Here is a 24,290-nt window from a genome sequence, read left to right as displayed (position 1 = left end):
ATTCATGCAGGATCCAAGAGCTGGCTTGTTGCTGCACATCTGTTTTCTTAATCGGGAACCAAAATAGTTTTTAAGAGAACTGGAAATGACCTCAGAGAGGATTGCTTCCTTAGGATATACATATTCTTCTTGTCCCAGAGAGAAACAGGTGGCAGAACCTCAAGACCAAATACAACCTGATAAATCTATTAACTGGTAGTGAAAGTGGAATGAGAATGCTGAATGTTGAGCAAGGGCAGAGTCTTTTCACAATGGTTCCTTGTTGAAGTCACAGTTCTGTAGCCTCCTTGTTCTCTCTTGCCTTCCCCTCCTAGGCTTCCCACGTAGGATATATCACTTGAACACCACACTCAAAGAGCTCCACGTAGTACCGCACTTACCCAGATTATTGTGTGCAGGGGACATCGGATTTGGAGATAAATTTGGAGAACCTGGCAAGGCAGAAGGAAATACAATGATGATTAGTAGCTCTGAGACAGAATATGATTGGGATCACACACTGCATTCATCCAGAGTTTGCATAACTGTGATCTGTTGAATAAATCACAGGAACTGTGTTCACATGCTAAGCCAAAGTCAAACCTCGTGTTTTGGTGCAATGTACGACTTCAGACAATGACAGCTTGGCTTAGGTTCAAGTGCAGGTCTTACTACCCTCCACAACACTTCCTCAAGGAAATTCTGTTTCGTTCTAGAGTCTAAAAAGTGATCTGAAATGCTGTTGCTTCCCTCAGTCCAGATTTCACTAGTTTGGGTGAACGTTGCAGAAACCAGACCTTCACTGTCTTCTCCAACGTAGCCTTGCAGCAGGGTAGAACAACTTTCACTGTTCCCCTTAATAAGGTTCATTTTGCCATTGGCTAAACAAATTCAAGGAGTAGCTTTTTCACTGTAAATTTTGTCTATTTATCTTACAGACGTCTCCATTTCATTCTGGAGAATTGCAGTTGACAAAGATGAAACAAAACAGGGAAAGAGGAAGAACAGGGCTTTAAATGCCCATTCAGTCTCTTCTTGATTATTAATAGTTATTTTAGACACAATTGTCAGGTTTCATGGCTTGTATCAACAGTACAATGCTGTTCTCCCCAGACATCAGCTGCATCTGGCGCACCCCACCCTGCGGCTCTCACAGGCCAACACCCTTCTTTAGAAAGTGCTGCTCTGGCCATTGAAGAGTTGCCCACTGCCTAGCTAAGAAGCCCATTAAACCTGCTCGATGTGCAACTCCTAACTCCTCCCTGCTCAGCTGGTGTTTCACCCAGGTCTGCTGCTTCCCTTGTAGCCGCTGGGCACAGAAGGAGAGGATTATCCAGACCAAGGGGGGAAAGGGTGGTGGGAGGAGGCAAGATCACAGAGACAGGGAAGAGGGAGGAGGAAGGAATGTTCCCAGTGGTGGGATGAGTTTCCAAGACCTGGCCAGAGATCAGTTGTTAGAGAAGAGGACAGTTGCTTTAATGCCACTAGATCATTTTGGCTGTGATTTACCTGCATCCAAACTGTGGTTCATCTGATGGTCACTGGTTTCTCCATCCTCGCTCAGATATCCAGGAGGCGGTGTCTCTGAAGGGGGGAGGAAAATTAAAACAGCTTTACAAAAGCCATGCAATTCTCAAGAGCACTGACCTATTTATCAGACTTCCAGTCTGCTTTTCTGTTCAATCAAGGCCCCAAGGTGGCCAGCAAAAATCCAAATACCAAGTTGAAAGCCTGACTCAAAACCAATGAAAATGTTAATGAATTGTTAAAAGCCTGGCAAGAGAGACACATCTTGGCTGCTTTTCTAAGAGGAGCAGAGAGTGGAGGTCACTAGAGCTCCAGGGAGACTCTGCAGCTTGGGATCATGCAGGAGAAGACCTTCTCTTAGGTGGGACGTGTCCTTTCCTGCAAAACATAACAGCTGGAGAGATCCAGCAGAGGAGGAATGATCCAGATGCGAGCACAAATGGCTCAATGATTCTGATCAAACTCCAAGGTTTAAGGCTTTGTCTTTACAAATCTTTAAAAAAAGGAGGGGGAGGACTTTATAATCCAATTCTTTCTTACAGCCTGGTTGGGAAATAAGCAGCCAACACTTCTTTCTAACAGATGTGGTATATCCAAGGATCAGGGCTGGACAGAAACGGAACCTGGAGGTGCTGGTAGCCAGAGAAAGGTCCTGGAGTAGGACGTACATCGGAAGGGAGGATGGTCTCTTGATATTTTTCAAAGGCATCCTCCCCTACACACCTGTACTCAATGGGACAACACAGCAGAGAGAGAGAGAGAGAGAGAGATGCCGTTTTCCTTCTTTGTGTGCTACACGTCAGAAGACCTGAACCCCTCAGTGCCAAAGTGAAGATAAGAGAGCCAGTTTGGTCTAGTGGTTAAGGCAACTGGCTAGAAACCAGGAGGCTGTGAGTTCTAGTCCTGCCTGAGGCATGAAAGCCAGCTGGGTGACCTTGGGCCAGTCCCTCTCTCTCAGCCCAACTACCTTACAGGGTTGTTGTTGGGGGGAAAATAGGAGGAGGAAGGAGTAATAGGTATGTTAGCTGCCTTGAGGTATTTATAAAAATAATAAAGGCATGAGTAAATAAGTAAGTTAGTTAGTTAGTTCCTGGGGCCTGAAAGGAAGCCCCTTCCCACTCTCTCTTCCTCCTAGGGATGCCATACCTGGAATGTAGTTGCTCTGAGGTTCAATGCCAGCTGGGAAATTTGTGTTCTCGGGAATGGAATGGCTGTAATCGTCGAGAGGAGGGAACTCGGCTGGAATTTCCGCATGTCGTGGTACCAACACTGGAGGTAATACTGAGGATAAAAGCAACTGGTCACAAATGCAGCCCACCTTTATGCTTCCGGGTTTCTGACAGTGAGACCCCTACGCTCTCGCCCCTCCCCAAGACACACCTGGGCTTGCCCTACCTGGCGTTTCCACTCTCTGGTAGTGATATGGATTCACACAGACTTCATCCTTCTTCATGTTGAATGCGTATTCACACATTTCCATGGCGCGCAGTTCATGGTGGCTGTGAAGATCCGGCCACCGCCAGAGCCGGCAATAGATGACATGTGGGAGACCCTTTCGATGGGAAACCTGCAGCCGACCGTCCAGCGACCTGAATTTGGAGAGAAAAGATACTACTGAAGACAAGACTTGGCTAGGGGTCTTCGTTTGCCATGGAGGATTGTGGTAAACCATAAAAAATTAAGATTAAAGAAATAAAACAACAAATATTAAAATAATTACCATTATTAAAAGTATTCCTAAAATATTTTCAGAAGCTGATACTCCAAAGCAAGTCAGCCAGTTGTTTACTGGAACTCCAGATGGACCAGACCTAGAAATGCACCGGGGCTGGGGGACTGCTTGCAAGAAAAGACTAAGATCTTATGATCTTCTGTGATCTTATTCTCAAGGAACAACCTAACCACAACCAAGCCTACAGCGCAGTTGACTGAGGTTTATTTGAGATATCTTTCCCCCCACCCCACAGATACAGCATCTTTATGTATTGTCGATTTGTTCTTTATTAGTGAATTTAGCAAATAAAACTAAAACAATTCACAGGAAGATGCAAACAAACTACAGCAACATCTAATAGTGATAAAAGTAAACTAAAGCTTAACAAAAATATCCATACAGTATTAATATACAACAGCTCAGTCCTCTAACAGGTTATTAAATCTGGGCTTTTTACAATATAAAGATGCTTCAAAAAATCAGCAAAGAACATGTCTCTTGAATTTTGTTGACACTGGAGTCTTGCTTTCTTTATACTTGCACAGGGTGATTCTCTGAGATGATCCAAAAAAGCCAAAGCTCTTCATAAATTGTCAAAATCTGTATTTTTGGACTCTCGTTCAGCATCGTGTTTACATTGTTAACAACTGTGGGTTTTTTTCCAGAGATCAAAACCTCCCTAACTTGTACTTCTACTCATTCATATATTTTGTCACACAACCCCAATGCAGCGTGTTGTACACAAACTCCCAGAAGTTGCTAGCCTGGAAACCTCTGTGGAGGACAGGATGCCCAAGCAGGGCTAGGCAAGATGGCTTCCTTCCTTCTGCTTTCCCTTCTTTGTTGATCAGAACTGCCAGTGCCAGGTGCCAGCATGGCCTCCAAAAGTCAGCCATGGGCCTTGAAGCCAGTGCCAACTACAACAGAACCCAATAGCCCCACCTCCTACTTCACTATTTCCTTACCTACCACTTAAGTAGCCTCTCTGGCTCACCGACTCTGCATTTGGGGTGGAAGAGATGCCAACTGGGATGCTTTCCCATGCTGGTGGTTGACTGGCAACTCCCCTGTTTCACTCTCAGGAAAGGATGCAGAAGACCATTGTGGTCCAGCATCAGCAACACTGCTTCCTGTGGCAAAAAGTGATGTTCCTCCCAGAAGCTAAAAGCAAACCACACAAATGTCCCCCTCTCCATGTGTTATGTCTAGGCTAAACACAACACACAACTAGAGATCTGGAAAAAAAAGGCCTTCCTGCCATGCACTGAGCAAGATGGAGCCTGTGTGGCTATAGTGGCTTGCTCTTCAAGCAGCATGGACTGGATCATGAAAGAAATACATATGGGGGAGAGAGGGGTATCGTTGGGGGCAAACTGGGTAACAAGGGTCCACGAGCTTCCACAGAGAGAATTCCAAGCCAACCAGGCAGCGTCTTGAGCATAATTCTTGGCCTCAGGTTATTTTATGATACAGCTTCATCAACTTGCAGCTGGATGATACAGCTTCATCAACTTACAGCTTCTTGATCCAAGAGACTCCAATTCTGTAGTATTCTAAGTCTGCAAGGTGAGGCATCTCACCTGGGTGTCTGATGGTCAGAAGATGGAGTTTTAATGCTGGATGTAGTTCCTAGCTCTCTCTGAAGCAAAGCAAAATAAGGCAGGGGAACCAGAGGATGCTAATTCTCCAAGGAACACAACCTGGCAGACAGGGGGCTGCCCTAGAGTCCTGTTACCAACCAGGGGAGAGAGAACCAAGTAAGTACTGTAGGGTTCAGTAAAAGCTGAATGACCCAGGCCAGCACTTCTTCCTGTAGTGGCTCTTTAAAAAAAAAAATAGTCCGGTTTTGCTGAAGTGACATCATTTTTAATTTAAGAAACTGTTCTTATTGCAAACGGAACAGCACTCCTGGGTCTGGGGGAGATCTTCCACCTTGTTATGAAACAAAATTTGGCATCCATGCTTCCAGACGAAGCCGCGTAACTCAGTGGAGAGGGAGGGTCACTGCCTCAGGAAAGGCCTGAAAGCCTCCTTCAGCCTCCCTGCTCACAGCATCCCACTGGTCTGCAGGACTAAAGATAATGCTGAAAGCTCGCAGGAAGATTTCATCCAGTTTGTCTGAGCGGAGCCCCCAGATGTAGTCTTCATGAGGCTTATCGGTAGGTCAGGGCAAAAATGTCAACAGAGCCCCAAACTGGATCAGGTGGGGGCCCATCTTTCTGTCCCACACACTGGCCAACCAGATACATTTCACGTCTTGCCAAGTGTGGGACTGGAGAGCCACTGGCCACTTCCGCTGTCAAGATCTGCATGATTCAGGAGCTAGTAAACAGACATGAAGATGAGTCGCTACTGATCCTGCATGACCAGGTCCATTTGCCCTTTAAAGCTGTCTAAATTTTACCTTCACCTCTAAAGGAGGTGAATTCCACATTTCATCCTGTGCTAGGTTTATCGGTTCTGAATCTTCCTGGATTTTGTTTAATGGGCAAACCAAGTTATGTTCTGAGAGATGGAGAAAAACATCCCTCAGTCCACCTTTTCCGTACAATGCGTGCCTTTACAGACCTCTTAGCTTCCTTTAGCCTAAGCTAGAAAGCCCCAAACACTGCAGTCTTACCGGAGCTGCCTTACATTCCTAATAGTTTTGGTTGCTCTTTTATACACCGTTCCCAGCATTACAACGTCCCTTTTCAGGTGACTGTGGTCACCAGTGCTGAACACAGTATGCCAACTGTGGCCTCTCACCGTGGACTTCTATAAAGCCATTATTATGTTGAATATTTTCATTTCCATTCTGAATGAATCCACGTATGAAATTTGTCTTTTTACAGCAGCTACACTCCTGAGTCGACATTTTCACTTCCTGAACAGTCCCTGCTAGCTTAAATCAGGTTTTATGCCTCCTTTGAATTGTTTACACTGAACTGCCTTTGCCATCTTGAGATCCATTTGCTCAGGTCTGGAGCAATTCTCTTAAAGCTCTCTGCAAACTGTTTTTGGTTTCATTGCACCAAACAATTTGGTATCATCAGCGAACTTGGCCATCTCGCTGCTCTTCAGTTACTCCAGAATGTTTATAAACACACGCAAAAGTATTGTTTGCAGTACCAATTCCTTGACAACCCCATTCCGCTTTGAAAATGGCCCGTGTATTTATTTGCTGTATAGCCACAGACCAAAAGTTACCATAACAATCAAAACAAGTTCCTTGAAAACAGTTCAACAAAGAGCAGAAATCATAAAAAAGCAATCAAACAAAGCAGCATGAATGTCAAAAGCCACTCTTGGCTGTGCAGGGATCAGATCCAACAGCTTCTAACAAAGATTGCAATGACCCTGTCTTCTTTTCAGAGACTGTACCTTTTGCTCTGGGTTCCTACTCCTGGTTCTTTAGCAGGTCATCAATCTGTAGGAATTCCTGACTTCTTATCAAAAACCTGCATTTGGAGAGGCGTTTTATTTGCTGATCACCAGTGAGCAAGGAAGGAATTGACTATTCATGTGCTACACACCAACTAGAGGCGTAGGTGAGCAGACAGACTAGTAACCATGGACAGCCTTGAAATTAGGGCTAGGCCCACGACGTTTCCCCCAATTTTTCTCCCAAGAGGCCTTCTGTTTGTCACATTTTTTTCAAAACCATGGAAAAGCACTTACAAGGGAGGAGGGAAGTAAGACTAAACTCCCCCATAAAACAACAAAACACGACCGTTTTCCATTTCCTCCATAAAAGCACTTTATTGCAGCACTAAACCAGTTCGGTTGGCATTTGTCCAGCGACCAGTTTTCGCTAATAAGGGAGTGTGGGATGAATAATTTCCTGCACATCGACCACGTGCCTCATCGCAAACTTTCTGCAGATGCACCTGATGACCCAAAGACTCGCTCTCCATTTAGCCAAACAGCCCTCTGGAGCATCCAAAAGGGAGGGATGGAGGGGTTTTGCCTCCCGAAATCAGGCGTTTTTGGAGGAGAGCGAAAAGAAAAGGTTAAAAGGACAGCGGAAAAGACAAGCGAGTGCGTTTTGTGGCTCCAGCTTCCTCAATTATGACTCACCACCCAGAGAAAGAGAGAAAGCGCACCTCCAGTGACGGAAAAGGTGGCAAGGGTGAAGATCTTAACAAGGCCCTTCCCTGCGAGAGGCAATCTCTTACATGACGCAGAAAAAAGGATTATTTGCGCACTCCCAGAATCCCAGTTTTCCAGAACGGTAGAAGGATTTATAAAAGCAATCTTATTTTCAGCCCCCTCTGTCAACAAACCATCTCAAATGATACCCAGCACGGGACGATCGGCTGCGTTCTAGACCTTCCACTCGGCAACAAAGCCCAGGTGGGAAGTTTTGTAGAGAAGGCAGAAAAATCCAAGAGAAGAGGAGACCTTGGGGCAGAAAAGGCAGAAGTCACCTGTTCTTTTCCACGAAGACCCAAGCTGGGAATGAGGCGCTGTTTTTAAGAAGCCGCTGGAATCTGCAAGCAGAGCTGACCAACACAATGATGTTCACAGGACAGTGAAAAAACAGGCTCTTAGCAGACGGGAGAGCACATAGGAAGGATTGTAATTTTAAAAATTATATTCTCCCATATTGTTGTCTTGTTGAGAATATATCTTTGGAGGCCATTGCGGGGGGTGGGGTGGGGGGATGGGGGTGGAATCACCTGGGTCGTGGGGTCCTTCCACATCACCTTCCCAATTAATGGAGGCTGCCACACACTCTTCCTGGGCAGCTCCAAGTTATTTTGGAAGGCTTCAACTTGCAAAGATGTTTTATCTGCAGATCTCACTGGCAGTGGCAGGCCTACAAGCAGTCCTCACTTAACAACCATTCATTTAGTGATGGTTCAGACTTACGACGGTGCTGGAAAAAACGTCTTATGATCGGTCCTCACGCTTATGACCATTGTAGCATCCCCATGGTCACATGATCATGGTTTGGGTGCTTGGCAACCAGTTCACATTTATGACCACTGCAGCATTCTGTGGTCACATGATCACCATTTGCTACTTTCCTGGCTGGCTTCTGGCAAGCAAAATCAATGGGGAACTGCAGTTTGTTGAACCACCACGTGGTTCACTTAATGGCCACGGTGATTCACTTAACACCCACTGCAAAAAAGGTTGTAAAATCATGTTGGATTTGCTTAATGACCACTTTGCTTAGCAACTGAAATTCTGGTCCCAATTGTGGTCGTTAAGTGAGGACTACCTGTAAATGAGCATAAATTGACTCAGTTGTGGAATGGGTTCTGAAGGGTATTGGCTGGGGTTAGAATCTTGTATTTATGTACACTGCCAATGCCAGATTCAATTAGGTATGAATCTGAAATCTCTCATATCAGACAGCATAAACCCATGCCATGCCAAGGTTCTCTTAATGTCCCAAGTAAGTTTTATTGGGGTGAAGGGAAGACAAGTGGGGGAGTTTTGACAGCAATCCTCTCAGTCCACAACAGATGCTGGTGGCTTCACATGAGGAGGCAAAGATGGTAAAATGGCAAGAAATGGTACGATAAAAAGAAGTTGCAGCTTAGCTGGTAGGGAGGGCAGCTAACCCCTGGTAATCGCATTGGGATAAGGAAGGATCCCAGGCCAGCTGGTACAAGCAGGTCACCCTGGGATCTCCTAGGATCAGGCTGCTCCCAGGTTTGGCTAATTGCTAGAGATTTAGGATTTAAGTAACCACAAAGTTTGAATTACAACCATTAACCTGAACAGGGCGGATGAACAGGCATGCGGGGCCAGAATGCCAGGCCAAGTCTCTGGATTGGATTGATATAAAAATCCTGTAAAATAAATAAATCCATACTGTGCTTGCAAATACACTGCAGCGAAGGCAGAGATACACCGGCTCAGCTCTGGAACGCAGACGATGTCAGGGGGTTACAGAGATCCAAACCTCCCTGGAAGCATTTCAAGGCATCCCCAACTATGATGAATCCATGATGGCTTGTTCATCCCTGCATTTCATCCCGCAATATCCACGGAATGATCCCGAAGTCAGTGGCTTCAGAACATGAAAGCGTTGTTTTCATTCATCTTCACTGTTCCTGCCCTGCACCCCAATATGGTGGGTGGGACAGGCGCACCTGTTGCTTGGAGGAGGTGATGAAGGAAAGACACATCGCCCCCTTCCTCCGAACTCCACACACAGGGTCCTGTGACTAACTGCATCCCCACCCCACCCCACAGCAGTGCGTCTGCTTAGAGCCTGCACCATCAACCGTCTGCTTCATGGGAAAGGACATCCAACTTGCCGTTCTTTTTTTAAATCACAGAATCAAACCAAACAGACACGCACAAGTGTTCCACAAACAGCCCACACGTCTTGCTGTTTTTCTCGACTCAGCTGTCCCAGTTTCTGCTATTTGCAGACCATCCTGTTCTTGGCTTCACCATGAGGCATCTTGTAGGCTCAGACATATTTTATCCTGCCTTCGCACAGCTCCAGACACCCCACTGGAAAAACACCCAATTAATTGGCTCTCAACCTGGCCTGGAATTAAGATAACCACTTTACCCACATCCCGTCTGCCAGGAAGAAAACCCCAAGCCTTCAGATTTAGAACTGGTATCATACAAGTCAGGTAGCCAAGCACACACTGCTCAGCCTTTCAGACTTTCATGGGATGGGGCCTGGCTGGTGCTAAAACGCAACACTGCAAAGGCAATCTCGCAAAGAAGCCTGCACCCAGTATGAACCCCCTGCTGTGTATTACTACAGGGTATCTAACGTGTCAGCATCATCCACACCTACCTCTCCTAAAACTTGTACTAGAGGTAGCCAACAGTATATTTCGTGAAGGTGAAGCAAGTACACTTCTGCAAGAGGAGGACACGTGGAGATCAGCTAAGGTGTGGTACCACTGATATAAACACTCATGGCTGCCAGAGGCCAACCTTGCAGCTTCCACATGCTGACTTGAAACAGATCCCCTTGCTGTCTGTGCCAGCACAACTTGTTCCACATGCCATGGAATCAGAAACTATTCTGATCTACACTAGCAGACTGCTAAGGTTCAGCTTCATTTCCAAACCTTCCAAGATGGAAAAAGGCCAGCAACCATGTCTTTTCGAATCCAACTGCTCACACCCGCACACACTGACCATCTCCTTATCGACTGTGCTCCAGTTCCTGAGAAGGACATTCAGGGAACCTGTTGTCCCCGCAAGATGGCCAATGGTATGCATAGAGCGCTGGGAATGGTGGCTCAGAAAAAGCTGGAGGCCCACAACCCCGTCTCTGGTCTAAAGAACAGAGAATACACAGCTGGCATAGCAGTCATTTCCAGACAGGCTACACAAAAGGTTCTTCCGGTTTTCCAGCAGATGATACCAAAATACGTCTCTATTAACATTATGTGTCACTGAAAAATGCTGCAAAGGATTCAACACAGGCACCCCCAAATGTTTTTGTACCAGGCAGAAAGACAGACCCATTCTAGATTTAAACGCCTGACAGGATCCATAAAGTTATGTAGATGGTACTACATAAATGCTTGGTAGACTATAACAATGCTTGGATCCAACATGGCATTCTGATGTTTTTATCAGATGCTATGAATGCTCCCACCAACTCTCCCTCTGAGTCAGCCAGTTGGGATACACAACCTCCCTCCTTCCCTATTCTGCCCACCTACTTACCCAGCTGACTGTGTGGAGGAAGCTTTCACGAAAACCTGAGGTTCAGTGAAACCCTCTGCCATCCCTTCCAAGCTTACGCTGTTGGGCAATCTTCCATAGCGCAGGAATTTCACTGTGGTTTCCCAAGAGTTATGCTTATACAGAAGACTCAGAGGAAAATTAGATCACCAACCCCTTCTACTCAACCGAGTAGAAACAGCTGTTGTCAAGCACGCTATTTTTAATTTTATGTATGTATGAATATTCAGTAGCACCTTAAACTTCCAGGACTTTTGCAGTTTTAGAACAACATCAGTAGGTTCTAGCATCCTCTCCAGACAATGATGGGCATCCATCCCAAGCCCAATCCATCAAACTCTAAGCTGATTTTAAATCAGGCAATACTTTCTTTTAGAATTGCTGGCCACAACAGAACCGCCATCTTGGTTTCCAACTCATGGCTCAGAGGAAAGATTTAGCCCAATAGATAGTCCTGAGGTCACTGAGGTTGGGGAATATGAGCTAAATTACAGTCCCAACCCTTGGCAATGGGTGAAAGACCCTCAGATTTGGAAGTAAGTGCAAGGAGACAAGCCAGGATTTGCTATGGCCCGAAGCTGAATTGGTGGAACTTCTTCAGTTCTCTGTCATCTGCTGCCCTTGTTCCAGTATTTCTCATCCCCAACCATCGTGCTCCTTCTGGGCTTTATCAAGTTTACTTGCAAGCGCCGTAACAGAGAAGTTCACCAGACAAGAAAAAATGATTACTTACTTGAAACTGAGGTATTTAGAGTGGCCATCTATGTATTCAAAGATGGGATACTCCACTGGATGTTTCTTAAAGTAAATGGTTTGGGACAGGGGCTCCAGGTAGATACAGGTACCAAAACAAAGAATCCTTCTGTGCTCAACCATCCAAGTAGGGCTTAATAAAGGTCAAGTGTGAGGATCATAGCTTTGAATAAATCTAAGATCAAAAACCCTCTGAGAAATGTAGCAGATATTGCCAATCTCTGGTGAAACAGCTTCCAGTGTGTGATTGAGATGGATGTTACCCTCATAACACAACCACATGGCAGATGTTGCCCATCTGGCAAAATTTGGGGAAGAAACAGGCTTTCTTTATTATCATATATATCATAAGACACATGTCCATCATAACATACTGTACATATATAAGATAAAGGTAAAGGTTTCCCTTGACATGAAGTCCAGCCGTGTCCAACTCTAGGGGGCGATGCTCATCTCCGTTTCAAAGCCAAAGAGCCGGCGTTTGTCCGTAGACACTTCCGTGGTCATGTGGCCGGCATGACTAAATGAAACGCCGTTACCTGCCTGCTGAAGCGGTGTTAATATGTTTTCTACTACAGATTAAGGTTACTATGGTAACTAATCATTTTGGCTGGGTGAAGAGGTTGAATTTAATTGTCCTCTTTTTGGTTGTTAATTTTTGCACCTGGGGGGAAGAATTTGCCTGGACTTGTTTTAGTTTCAGTTTCCCTTCTGTGTAGGCATGTAGAGAGTTAAGCAGCTCTCACTGAGAGCCTGTAAATATGTTTGCTTTCTGTAAATAAAATTATTTTTATAGAAATGCCTGGTGTGTGACTTTTCTGATCAATCCTGGGCCAAAGGCTTTCCTAGCAATCTGCCAACAGGTTATGGGCCCAGTAAGCAGCCCAGTAAAACCCAGAAAGAATAGAGAGATCAGCTCCACACCTCATGCACAATTTAAAGGCAGGTAGCAAAGACCTGTGAAGATTTTCTTTGGAGCCACCTGGAGATTTTCCAGCAACTGCCAGTCTACAGGACAAAGAAGCCAGCTGAGGTGACTTGCAAAAGAAGGAAGAAGCCATGGCTACCTCCCAGCCCTCAGTAATGCCTCTGGAGCGCCTATCAGAGACCAACTATTTGAATTGGGCCCTGAAGATGGAGATGTATCTTCACAGAGAGAATCTTTGGCTGCCAATTGGTGAACAAACCCCCCCAAATCCCAGTGCTGAATGGCTGAGACAGGATGAGCGGGCTAGAGCCACCATTATCTTGGGAGTTGAGGACAATCAGCTAGTCCACGTGTGAGGTATGCAGTCTGCAAAGCAAAGCTTTGAGAGACTTGTATGTAAAGGCAACAGCAGGGAGTAAAGTTACCCTGACAAAAAAGCTGTACAAAGCCTACCTTGCAGAAGGAGATAGCCTTCCTGAGCACCTGCATCATATTCAGCAGCTGTTTGTTGAGTTGCAGGAGAGAGGAATGGAATTTACACCTCTCACAAAATCATATATCCTCCTGTCCTCACTGAATGAAACGTGGGACACGCTGATTTGTACCCTGGAGGCTATGCCTGAAGCAGACCTCACCCCATCGTATGTTACACAGCGCTTACTCGCTGAATGGGAGAAGAGAGAGGAAAGATCCCCCCCATCTCTTCTGGAAAGCTGCAAGACCAGAAAATGAGGGAAAAGAAGGGAAAGGAAGCTGAGGCCACAGTGCTAGCCAGCCAGCGATGCTTCACTTGTGGTTCAGCTGGACATTTGCAGAAAGGCTGTGCCTTGAGACCCAAGAGTAGAAAGACAGAGAAGAAGAACACAAGGACAACACAGAAGAAGGCTCTTCAGACAACCCAAATTGCACAGTTGCTGAGAAGGGTAATTCTGATGTATGGGTGTTAGATTCTGGGGCCAATTGTCATTTATGTAATTGTAAAAGCTCTTTTGTGTCACTATCTAAAACTGAAAGACAAAGTGTATCTTTGGCTGATGGGTCTGTGACCAAAATTATGGGACAAGGTGACTTGTATTTATCCTGCTTGGGAGAAACTGTAAAAGGTGTGTTGTATGTGCCAAATCTACAATCAAACCTTTTATCTGTGGCACAATTGGCTGCAACAGGGTATGTCATAACATTTAAGAAAAATGGTTGTGAGATACGTAAAAATGGGAAATTGTGTGCTACTGGTATATTAAAAGACTCCTTGTACATTGTGAAAAATGCAAGGAAGCCAAGCTGCAAGGCTGCAGTTGGCAACACGCCATATCATGACTAATGTGTACACCTGATGCACAGATTTGGTCATGCTAATTTCAAGTATATAGCACAAATGCCACAGCTGAGTGCTGACCTAAAGATAAAACCCTGTGACAAATATTTAGATTGTGTAGTTTGCAAAGAATGCAAAACACTAAAAGCTCCTGTGAGTAAGCACAGTGACAGAGTTACAACTAGACCTTTGGAAATTGTACACTCTGATATTATTGGTCCTTTTGCTCCAAGTCTTGGACAAGCAAGGTATGCAATGACCATCATTGATGATTTCTCAAGATACACATTTATCTACATCTTAAAACATAAAGATGAGGCATTTGAGAAATTTAGAAGAAGTGTGACATGGGCAAATGGAAAATTCCCTAGGCCTGTATCTGCACTCCAATGTGATAGAGGAGGAGAGTACCTTTCTCACAAATTCAAAAGGTTCTTAGCTGAAAAGGGGATAGAACAAATTCTTTCTAACCCTCACACCCCTCAGCAAAATGGTGTTGCTGAAAGAAAGGGCAGAACCTTGCTGTAATGATTGCCCCAGCCCCAAATACTCAGACTCACAAGAGGATGCTAAATGAAATCTGATTTATTAGAGTACTAAAAGCAAATACAGAGAAAGCTGAGAATGAGCAAAAGCGCGCCAAATACAAACTTAAACCCTTGCCTCAAACGTATCCCGCCTCCCTCATGACAGCCCCGCCCGGCACAGGTGCTAGCAATCGTCAGAGTTGCTAGCCTGGGAAAGTAACCTTGAGCGCAGGAGATAACACAAACACATTCCAAAGCAAAGCCAAAATATACTCGTTCCCATCCTCCCTAGACAAATGCAACACGTATCCCATCAATGACATGCGAAACGTTACGATGCATCAAATACATTGAAACGGCGCACATGACATACCGCCCTCCAAAAATACCTCTAGGGACCTGGTTTCGAGGGATAAGCGGAGTGGAAACGGGCCACTAGAACCGGGGAAGCCACATCTGATGCAGCGACCCACTCAGGATGAGGGAAATGCTTCCAACGAACTAAATATTGCAAAGTATTGCGAAGGCGTCTAGAGTCCAAAATTTCTTTAACTTCAAAGTGTTGCTGACCATCAATCATGATGGGGGTGGGAGGTGGAGGTTGCCGATGCCAGCGATCAGAAGGAATAGTCGGTTTGAGTAAGCTGCAATGAAAAACAGGATGTAAGCGTTTCAGGTTATGAGGCAAATCAAGTTTAAAAGTCACAGGGTTGATCTGAGCTACAATTGGGAAAGGACCCACAAACTTAGGTGCAAGTTTCTTGGAAGGTTGTGATGACTTGATAAACTTGGTAGAAAGGTAGACTGAGTCCCCAACTTGGAATGCAGGTTGGGGGGCCCGCTTCCGATCAGCATACAATTTATAATCCGCTTGAGCATCAGCCAATGCATTTTGAATCATTGGCCAAGAGTCAGCCAGTTGCGTTGACCAATCATCTGTAGTGACCGCACCTGCAGGAGGTTGTGGGAGATCAGTGATAGGGACAAAGTCTTTACCCAGAGCCACCCGAAACGGGGTCTGTCCAGTGCTTTGATGCACTGCATTGTTGTAAGCCACTTCAGCAAATGGTAGAAGGTCTACCCAATTGTCCTGCTGATAATTCACAAAAGCGCGCAGGTACTGCTCTAGAGTGGAGTTAACCGCCTCAGTGGCCCCGTCCGTTTGAGGATGCCAAGCCGTGGAGAGGGCTTGTTTCGTGCCTAACAGCTTGAGAAACGCCCGCCAAAACTGAGAGGTAAATTGTGTACCTCTGTCAGAAATCAAGCGGGAGGGACATCCGTGTAGCCTGTACACGTGTACAAGGAATAGGCGGGCTAATTGACGCGCTGACGGAATGGACACGCAGGGAATAAAGTGGGCTTGCTTGGAGAAGTAATCCTTGACCACCCAAATGACCGTTTTGCGTTGGCTGGGTGGTAGCTCTACAATAAAATCCATGGAGATTTCTTCCCAAGGGGAAGAGGGGGCTGCTACCGGCTGCAACAGCCCCTGGGGCTTGCCCACCTTGCGTTTGGACATTGCACAAACAGTGCAGGAAGCAATGTAGTCTTTGACATCTTTACGTAATGTGGGCCACCAGAATTGCCTCCGAACGAGGTGCAAGGTTTTTACAAACCCGAAGTGACCCGCGAGTTTGTCATCATGTGAACGTGTTAACACGTCTTTTCGGAGACTTTCAGGAACGTAGAGGCGGTCGGACTTCCAAGCGAAGCCTCTGTCAAAAGTAACATTGTCTTTATTCGCAAGCAACCAAGTATCCGTTTTTAATTCTTTTAAAAACTTTTGTTGCAATTGGGAGGGAATTGACAAAGAGCTTGGCTGAGCAGCGCTTGTGGTGGGCGGTTGTTGCGCGCGCGTTTGGCTACGCGTCACAGCTTGCATGCCCAATTGGGGCGCCGACCATAGGGTGCTCACCACATCTGGCGCCGCCCCAGAGTCTTGAGGTTGCCTTGACAAGGCATCAGCCAAGAAGTTCTTTTTCCCTGGAATAAATTTGAACTGAAAATTGAATCGATTGAAAAATTGAGCCCAACGAACCTGTTTAGGGCTCAGTTTTCGAGGGGTACTAAGTGCCTCCAAGTTTTTATGATCAGTCCATACCTCAAAGGGGTGATTAGCCCCTTCCAACAAATGCCGCCAAGCCTCTAATGCAGCTTTCACTGCGAATGCCTCCTTTTCCCAAACATGCCAACGCCTCTCAGTTTCGGAGAACTTGCGGGATAAATACGCACAGGGCTTGAGGCATCCTGCCTCGTCTTTTTGCATCAACAATGCGCCAATAGAATAATCGGAGGCATCAGCCTGTACCACAAAAGGCTTTGAAGGATCAGGGTGTTGTAAAATGGGCTCTTTGACGAAAGCTGCTTTCAGCCGCTCAAACGCCGTTTGACAAGCAGGCGTCCACCTCAACAACGCTCCGGGATTCTTGACTCGCCTAGTATCTCCCACCCCTTTCGTTCGAAGCAGGTCCGTTAGGGGCAAGGCAATCTCAGCGAACCCCCTTATGAATAATCTGTAATAGTTGCTGAACCCCAAGAAACTTTGAAGCTGCCTGCGGGTACGGGGACTCTCCCAGTCCATGATAGCCTGTACCTTGGCAGGGTCCATTTCTATACCTTTATCAGAAATCCTATACCCCAAGTAGTCAATTTGGGTCTGATGAAAGGCACATTTGGATAGCTTTGCATACAATTCAGCAGATCTGAGTTTACACAAGACTTTCTTTACCAGAGCTACATGCTCTTTCATGGTTTCCGTATAAATCAATACATCATCCAAATACACCAGTACACCTTTAAACAGATGTTCATGCAAAACTTCATTGATTAACTGCATAAATACCCCAGGGGCCCCAGCCAACCCAAACGGCAACACCTTATACTGGAAGGCTCCCAACGGGCAATTGAATGCAGTTTTCCACTCATCACCCTCCTTGATTCGTACACGATAGTAGGCTTCTCTTAAATCCAGTTTAGAGAAAATCTTGCCTTTGGCCAGATGTGACAACATGTCCTTTATCAATGGCAAGGGATATTTGTTGGAAATTGAGACGGCATTTAATCCGCGGAAATCCGTACAAAGTCTCAATGTCCCATCCTTTTTTGGGCGGAAAAGAACCGGCGCCCCCACGGGTGAATTCGCCGGCTCAATGAATCCGCGCGCCAAATTTTTGTCCACAAATTCCCTCAACAAAGTCAGTTCCTTTTGCGTCATGGAATAAATTTTTGGTTTAGGCAATTGAGTGTTGGGCAGCAGTTCTATGGCACAGTCCGTCTTTCGATGGGGGGGCAACTGGTCAGCTTCCTTTTCACCGAATACATCAGCAAACATCCTGTACTCGGCCGGCAAGCCCTCCAGAGGAGAGGCCGGGTAAGGCGGAGTCGCAGTTGCCGCAACCCCCACCATCTCCTCTGGGGCACCCTTCCCCTCTGCCGCTTGATAAAACCCATCCCTAAATGTGATGGTCCGGTAGACCCAGTTTATTTGGGGGTTTTGCTGCACCAACCATGGTACCCCCAACACCACCAATGGGCCCCCTACGGGAGCCACGACAAAAGACAACCCTTCCTGGTGACTGCCCAGTTGCAAGGCTACCCGCCCTGTAAAGTGGGTGACCGGTTTGCCCCCTGCCATGGACCCATCCAATTGAGTAAATGCGATGGGTCTTTGTAGGGGAAAAGTGGGGAGCTCCAAAGCCGCCACCACGTCGGGGTGCATCAGACACCGGGAACACCCCGAATCAATCATGGCCCATACTTCCACCGTCTTGACTTGTGAACCCAATTTCAATTTCACCATGAGTATGCGGTAAGTGCCACTCACCGCTGGAGGCTCGCGCCCGTCTTCTACCACCTGCCCAGCGGCGCCCTTTAGAGCAGGTGGCTGGCGTTTCCCGCCGGTTGCGGGATTTCGGTCTCCCCTTCAATTTCGTAGAACATCACATCGTCTCCCTCGGTCTCAGCCACCGCAGCTTTCTGTTTCCTCGGCAACGCAGGGGACTTCGCCGGCGGTTTTCCGGGCCGTTCCTCCCCCTTTGCCTTCGGGCATGCTGCCACTCGATGCCCCTCCTTACCGCATCTCAGGCACAATCCTTTGGCATACCGCTTCTCACGCTCCTCGTCCCAGGGTCGCTGTCCCGGTTTTCCCCCGGTGGTCGATGTGCGGCTGGGCTTCATCTCCCGCCCCGACTTGACGGTCTTCCGCTGGGCAAAGACCTCTTGGGCATGTTCAGCCCTTCCTGCTAGCAGGATCCACTCATACAGCGTGTATGGGTCGTCCCTCCCCAGGGACCAGCGCAGCACCTCGGTATTCAGGCCATCTTTGAAGAGCTCGATAATGGTTGCTTGGGACCAGTCATCCACCTTCCCAGCTAGCGCTTTAAACTCCAAAGCATAATCGGCCACTGATCGGAACCCCTGCTTGAGTTCCTTCAGGGCTCGCTTTGCTCTCTCCTTTGCTAAGGGGTCCTCGAAGTGCTGCTTCAACGCCCAGAGGAACTCCTCGAGATTTTCCAGTTCAGGCGCTTCCGAATGGCACATCTGGACATACCAGTCTGCCGCCCTCCCCTTCAGTTTGGTGGCAATGGTGATGATTCTTGCCTTCTCCGATTGGAAAGCCCCCCCCCCATTCTTCCATATAAGCTTTCGCATTAGTCAGGAAGAACGAGAGTTTGGTCGGGTCCCCATCAAACTTGACAGGGAAGTCTCGCATACCGCCTCCCGCCGGGCTGCGCCCCACCACCGGGGCTGCAGCGGCTGGTGCTTCCCTGACTCGGAGCGGCACGGGGCCCCGGGGCGATCGCCCGGGCGCTGCTGCGATTTCCATCTGGACCGACTGGTCCCCTTCGCGCCTCCGCACCACCCGTCGCCGTTCCGGGGTCAGCCCCTGGGAGGAAGGGGTTGAATGCCTCTGGCTGGATTCTTCCCGGAGCTCTCGCATCGAGGTTACATCCAAGCTCAGCTGTTTCAGAATAGCCTCCAACGAATCCATTTTCGACTCCAGCACTCTGATTCGATCCGGAGTGGGTGAGCCCTCCGTTGGCTGCACCTGCACCACGTTGGGGGATAAAGGCTATCTCTGCCTCCAGGAGGGGCCCCCCGCTGCTGTGGCATCTCCTCGGGTCTCATCCCAGGTGAGCAGCTCACCCGGAGAATTCACGGTGGTCTCCGGGGCCGTTTTCAGCCCCCCGGCTTCGCTCTCCGACCCGGAGCTCGCCTCCTCTCTGATGGCGGACAGCTCCCCTCCTTGGGACGGTCGGCCGGACGGCCTCACGGTCGAGTCCGGTTCCCCTTCCTCCATCATCACGATTTCGGGCTCGGTCATCGCGGGCTCTCTCCCTCACAAGTTAGACGCTTGTCTTCCTTGGACAGGGGCCAGCGGAGTTAGGAACTGAGATTCTCAGCTTTATGTAATGATTGCCCCAGCCCCAAATACTCAGACTCACAAGAGGATGCTAAATGAAATCTGATTTATTAGAGTACTAAAAGCAAATACAGAGAAAGCTGAGAATGAGCAAAAGCGCGCCAAATACAAACTTAAACCCTTGCCTCAAACGTATCCCGCCTCCCTCATGACAGCCCCGCCCGGCACAGGTGCTAGCAATCGTCAGAGTTGCTAGCCTGGGAAAGTAACCTTGAGCGCAGGAGATAACACAAACACATTCCAAAGCAAAGCCAAAATATACTCGTTCCCATCCTCCCTAGACAAATGCAACACGTATCCCATCAATGACATGCGAAACGTTACGATGCATCAAATACATTGAAACGGCGCACATGACACTTGCAAAGTGTGATGGAATGCATGTTTAAAGATTCACATTTATCTTTTAAGTATTGGGGAGAGGCAATATCTACTGCCTGTTATGTACAAAACAGGTTGTATAACTCTGTGATTCAGGACACTCCATTCCATTTGTTTTATGGTGTGAAACCAAAGGTAAACCATCTTAGAGTGTTTGGTAGCACTGCTTGGGTTCATATTCCAAAACAACAGAGAAGGAAAGGAGGCCCCACAACAAAGAAAGCCATCTTTGTTGGCTATGAACAAAGCCAGAGGAGCTACAGGTTCATAGTGGGAGAGAAATTGATAATTAGCAAAAGCACTTCTTTTGCTGAACAAAACTGGGGGAGACTAAATTCTAGCTCTCCAGTTGATCTGACCACCACAAGAGAACAGCAAGGACTTGCTGATGGTGATTTTTTGCCTGATGAGGACATTAAACCAGAAAAGCAAACTGAAGATCTGTCTGATGAGACAGGCGCTTCTCAGGAAAGTGATAGGAGTCAAAATTTAAGCCCTGTATTACCTCGCAGATCTCAGAGAAGTAATGAAGGCATTCCTCCATCACGTTTTCAGGCTGAAACAGTAAAGGCTTTTCACATATTCACAGAACCTGAGTCTTTAGAACAAGTGAATGCTTTACCACCTGAGATTGCACAAAATTGGCATTCTGCCATGCAACAGGAGTTAGCATCCTTGAAAGAAAGTAAAACATGGAAACTGGTAAATCTACCTCCAAATGAACGCTGTTTAGGTTGTAGGTGGGTTTTCAAACTGAAAAGGGATGCTGATGGCAAAATCCAAAAATATAAAGCAAGGTTAGCTGCAAAAGGGTTCACTCAAAGGAAAGATTTAGACTTTGACAAGACTTTTGCACCAGTTACTAAAGGTGAACCAATTAGATTACTGTTAAAAATTGCTGCACTGAAAGGAATGTCAGTTCATCACTATGACATTCAAACTGCATTTCTCTATGGTGATTTAGGCCACAAATTATACATGCAGCAACCCTCTGGCTATGAAAAAGGGGAGAATCTAGTCTGTGAACTGCAGAAGTCAGTCTATGGGTTAAAACAAGCTGCTAGATCCTGGAACCAAAAATTAGATGAAAAACTGCAGAATTTTGGTTTTGAAAAAGGAAAAGCAGATCCATGTGTATATATGAAGAAAGACAAACAAGGCTGTATGTATCTGTGCATTTATGTTGATGATTTGCTGCTGTTCACACCAACAGAAAAACAAAGGCTTGATTTTGAAGCCTGCATGAAAAGCCATTTCACATTAAAAAGCTGTGGAACTGTAACAAATAACCTAGGTTTGGAAATACACAGGAAGAAGGATGGTAGCTTTCTGTTAAACCAAAGGGGAGATAATGTTAAAATAATGTGAATGGAAAGACATACAGAGTTGTCAAAATTGGTTTGCATCTTATTCTGTAGTATAAAAAGGGGAGTGTTAATATGTTTTCTACTACAGATTAAGGTTACTATGGTAACTAATCATTTTGCCTGGGTGAAGAGGTTGAATTTAATTGTCCTCTTTTCGGATGTTAACTTTTGCACCTGGGGCGAAGAACTTGCCTGGACTTGTTTTAGTTTCAGTTTCCCTTCTGTGTAGGCATGTATAGAGTTAAGCAGCTCTCACTGAGAGCCTGTAAATATGTTTGCTTTCTGTAAATAAAATTATTTTTATAGAAATGCCTGGTGTGTGACTTTTCTGATCTCTCCTGGGCCAAAGGCTTTCCTAGCAATCTGCCAACAAGCAGTACCTATTAATCTACTCACATTTGCATTCGAACCTAGCAGTTCGAAAACTGTACATATATAGAAGTGACTTTATTTTAAGAAATCAATGGATAGAGTGCTTTGAGCATCTAGGCTATGAAGAGAATAATCCAACCACCTCTTTATTCATTTATTTTACAGAAGTTCTAGTCTATACTACCAACCAACTCTGAGCAGTAGATCATAAAATTATCATTAAAACTCAGGATCAACAAAAATAACCCTCCCCCCATCCTACTAAAATATAGGGTGAGTGACATCTGGATTTAAATGAAACTGGGAAATGACCTTTAAAGAGAAACTGAAAATCTATGTGTAATAAAATATATTTTTTTTGGAAGGTTCCAAAAGTGGTCTATCCTCAGGGGATCACCTAGCCAACTCTGTCTGCACTCAGAAAGCTAAGAAAGCTCAGATGTGATTAGAACTTGGGTGAAAGACCTTCAGGAAATCTCAGGACTGTAGACTAAACTAGAGGCAGTCCAGAATAAGGTAAGAGCAAGTCATTTCTACGAGAGCCAGTTTGATGTAGTGGTTAAAGGCACCAGGATATAAAATGGGAGACCACTGAGTCCTGTCTTAACCACAGAGCCAGATGGGTGACCTTGGGCCAGTCCCTCTCTCTCAGCCCTAGGAAGGAGGCAATGGCAAACCACTTCTGAAAATGTTGCCAAGAAAACTGCAGGGACTTGTCCAGGCAGTCACCAGGAGTCTTCCTCTTCTTCTTCTTTCAAAGGTCCTTATCTTCACAGTATGTAACTCACCAGCTCTGAGTCTGAAGCAGCAGCAACTAAAAATGCTATCTTATGTGACAATAAGATGCCAGAGTTACAAATAATTTATTCGTCTATCTAGATATAACCAAAGAGAATTCAGATAGGGATAGGGACTGGGACCTCTACATGGGGATGCAAGTCCAGAACACTCTTTAGAAACCCTTTAAGCAAGTTACCCTAATCTGGGAGGTAAGCCTGATGAAGCCACAGATACGGAATCAACTGGAGTGGATTGCTTTACCAGTTCTGCCTAGCTCAATATTGAACCAGGATTTGAAAGAGAAGATGGAGTGCTGCCTTATCACGCAGCTCAGGCTGAACCTGAATTATTGTCTCCTTCTCCAGATCATGCCTTGATAATGCAAAGGAGGCACCAAAATGTGCTTTGGAAGAGCGGCAGATGCTGCCTTCCTGAAAAGCCCATGTGGGAGGTTGCTGTGGTAATCTGGTTGTTTTGAAAGCTTGTTCCATATTCAAACTGGTCAAATGATTATGAGCTTGTTTAGCAAAGGGCTGCTGCGAGGGCAGGATTCAATCATATGTCCCCCTCTCAAACGACTCTAGAAAGAAAATGCCCAACTAGAGCAGGAAGATGCTTACATTAACATTTGCACAACAAGATCTTCACAGTGAAAGAGCTGTGGATCAAGTGGCAAACAGTGCCCATACATGGGGGGGAAAAAAGGGTGAAAGGGAAAATTAAAAATACAAATACAAACTGAAGCTAAGGCTAATTGAGTGAATCTAACAGGAGAGAATAAAGTGTGAACAAAAGAAAGTAATATCAAAGAGGAGAGAGAATAAATAGAGACACGAAGGGTTCCTGAGGTTCTACCATAAGGGTAGTTGAGGAAGAACTGAGAGGAAAGGGTGGTGGTTAAAGGGAATACCCTAAGCAGGGGTGAAGATGGAGGTACTGCCCAGGGGCAAGTTCCCACAGAGTCTGAAATAACATGAGGATCAGCATTTGCTATAATCTGTTACTGATTAATTGATTAGTTTGATTTATATGGCTGCCCATCTCACACGCATGACTATGAGCAGGGCACAACTTTAAAATAAATAAAAATACATACACTTACTAAAATGAACTTAAAAATAAAAAGACACAGCAGCTGGAGAATCATAAAAGGCCTCCAACGTAGCCAGAAAACCGGCTCCATCATACACTGGGACTCCAGGCTTGAGTGCAGAACTGGGTCTTCAAGGCCTTATTGTGGTGCACTTCCTCTTGCATCCCCACACCAATCCTTTAGGCTCTTTGTTGCTATTTGAACAAAGAAAGGAAAGACCAAGAGGGTGCTAACTTCTCTTTTTTACTGCATCTTTATTAATGAACCCGATTTCCCATCCTTCACCTCAGGTGATCCTCCCCATTTCATACACTGGCTGAACTACTGGCACAGGCAAAGAGAGCAAAATCATAGATCATTTGTGTAACTGGGAACAGGCCGGAAGATCTCAGGAGAGTTTGTTTCCATTTGTGACTCTCTCTCTCTCATATACACACAGAGGCATCTTTTATGAGGATAAAGATCTCAAG

The 24,290-nt window shown here is 46.1% G+C and overlaps 2 protein-coding genes across 3 annotated transcripts in view; both read right to left on the bottom strand.

The window, feature by feature from the left end:
* Positions 1 to 24,290, bottom strand: part of SMAD3 (SMAD family member 3) — a 62,694-nt gene that overhangs the window by 8,936 nt on the left and 29,468 nt on the right. For both annotated transcript variants that reach the window (XM_063314349.1, XM_063314350.1), the window contains exons 2-5: positions 2,902 to 3,095; positions 2,653 to 2,787; positions 1,489 to 1,563; positions 381 to 431 (exon numbers count right to left, since the gene is read on the bottom strand). In XM_063314349.1, the coding sequence (XP_063170419.1) occupies positions 381 to 431; positions 1,489 to 1,563; positions 2,653 to 2,787; positions 2,902 to 3,095 (455 nt within the window). The remainder of the gene's footprint in view (positions 1 to 380; positions 432 to 1,488; positions 1,564 to 2,652; positions 2,788 to 2,901; positions 3,096 to 24,290) is intronic.
* The window catches only part of MAP2K1 (mitogen-activated protein kinase kinase 1), a 356,791-nt gene continuing 352,483 nt past the window's right edge, over positions 19,983 to 24,290 (bottom strand). Inside the window, exon 12 of the mRNA XM_063314351.1 lies at positions 19,983 to 20,000. The gene's annotated coding sequence lies outside the window, so the exon portion shown is untranslated. The remainder of the gene's footprint in view (positions 20,001 to 24,290) is intronic.

This window comes from Candoia aspera, chromosome 13 (assembly GCF_035149785.1).
Source record: "Candoia aspera isolate rCanAsp1 chromosome 13, rCanAsp1.hap2, whole genome shotgun sequence".
Lineage (NCBI taxonomy): Eukaryota > Metazoa > Chordata > Lepidosauria > Squamata > Boidae > Candoia > Candoia aspera.
The sequence above is the reverse complement of the archived record's forward strand: the minus strand, read 5'-3'. Positions and strand labels throughout refer to the sequence as shown.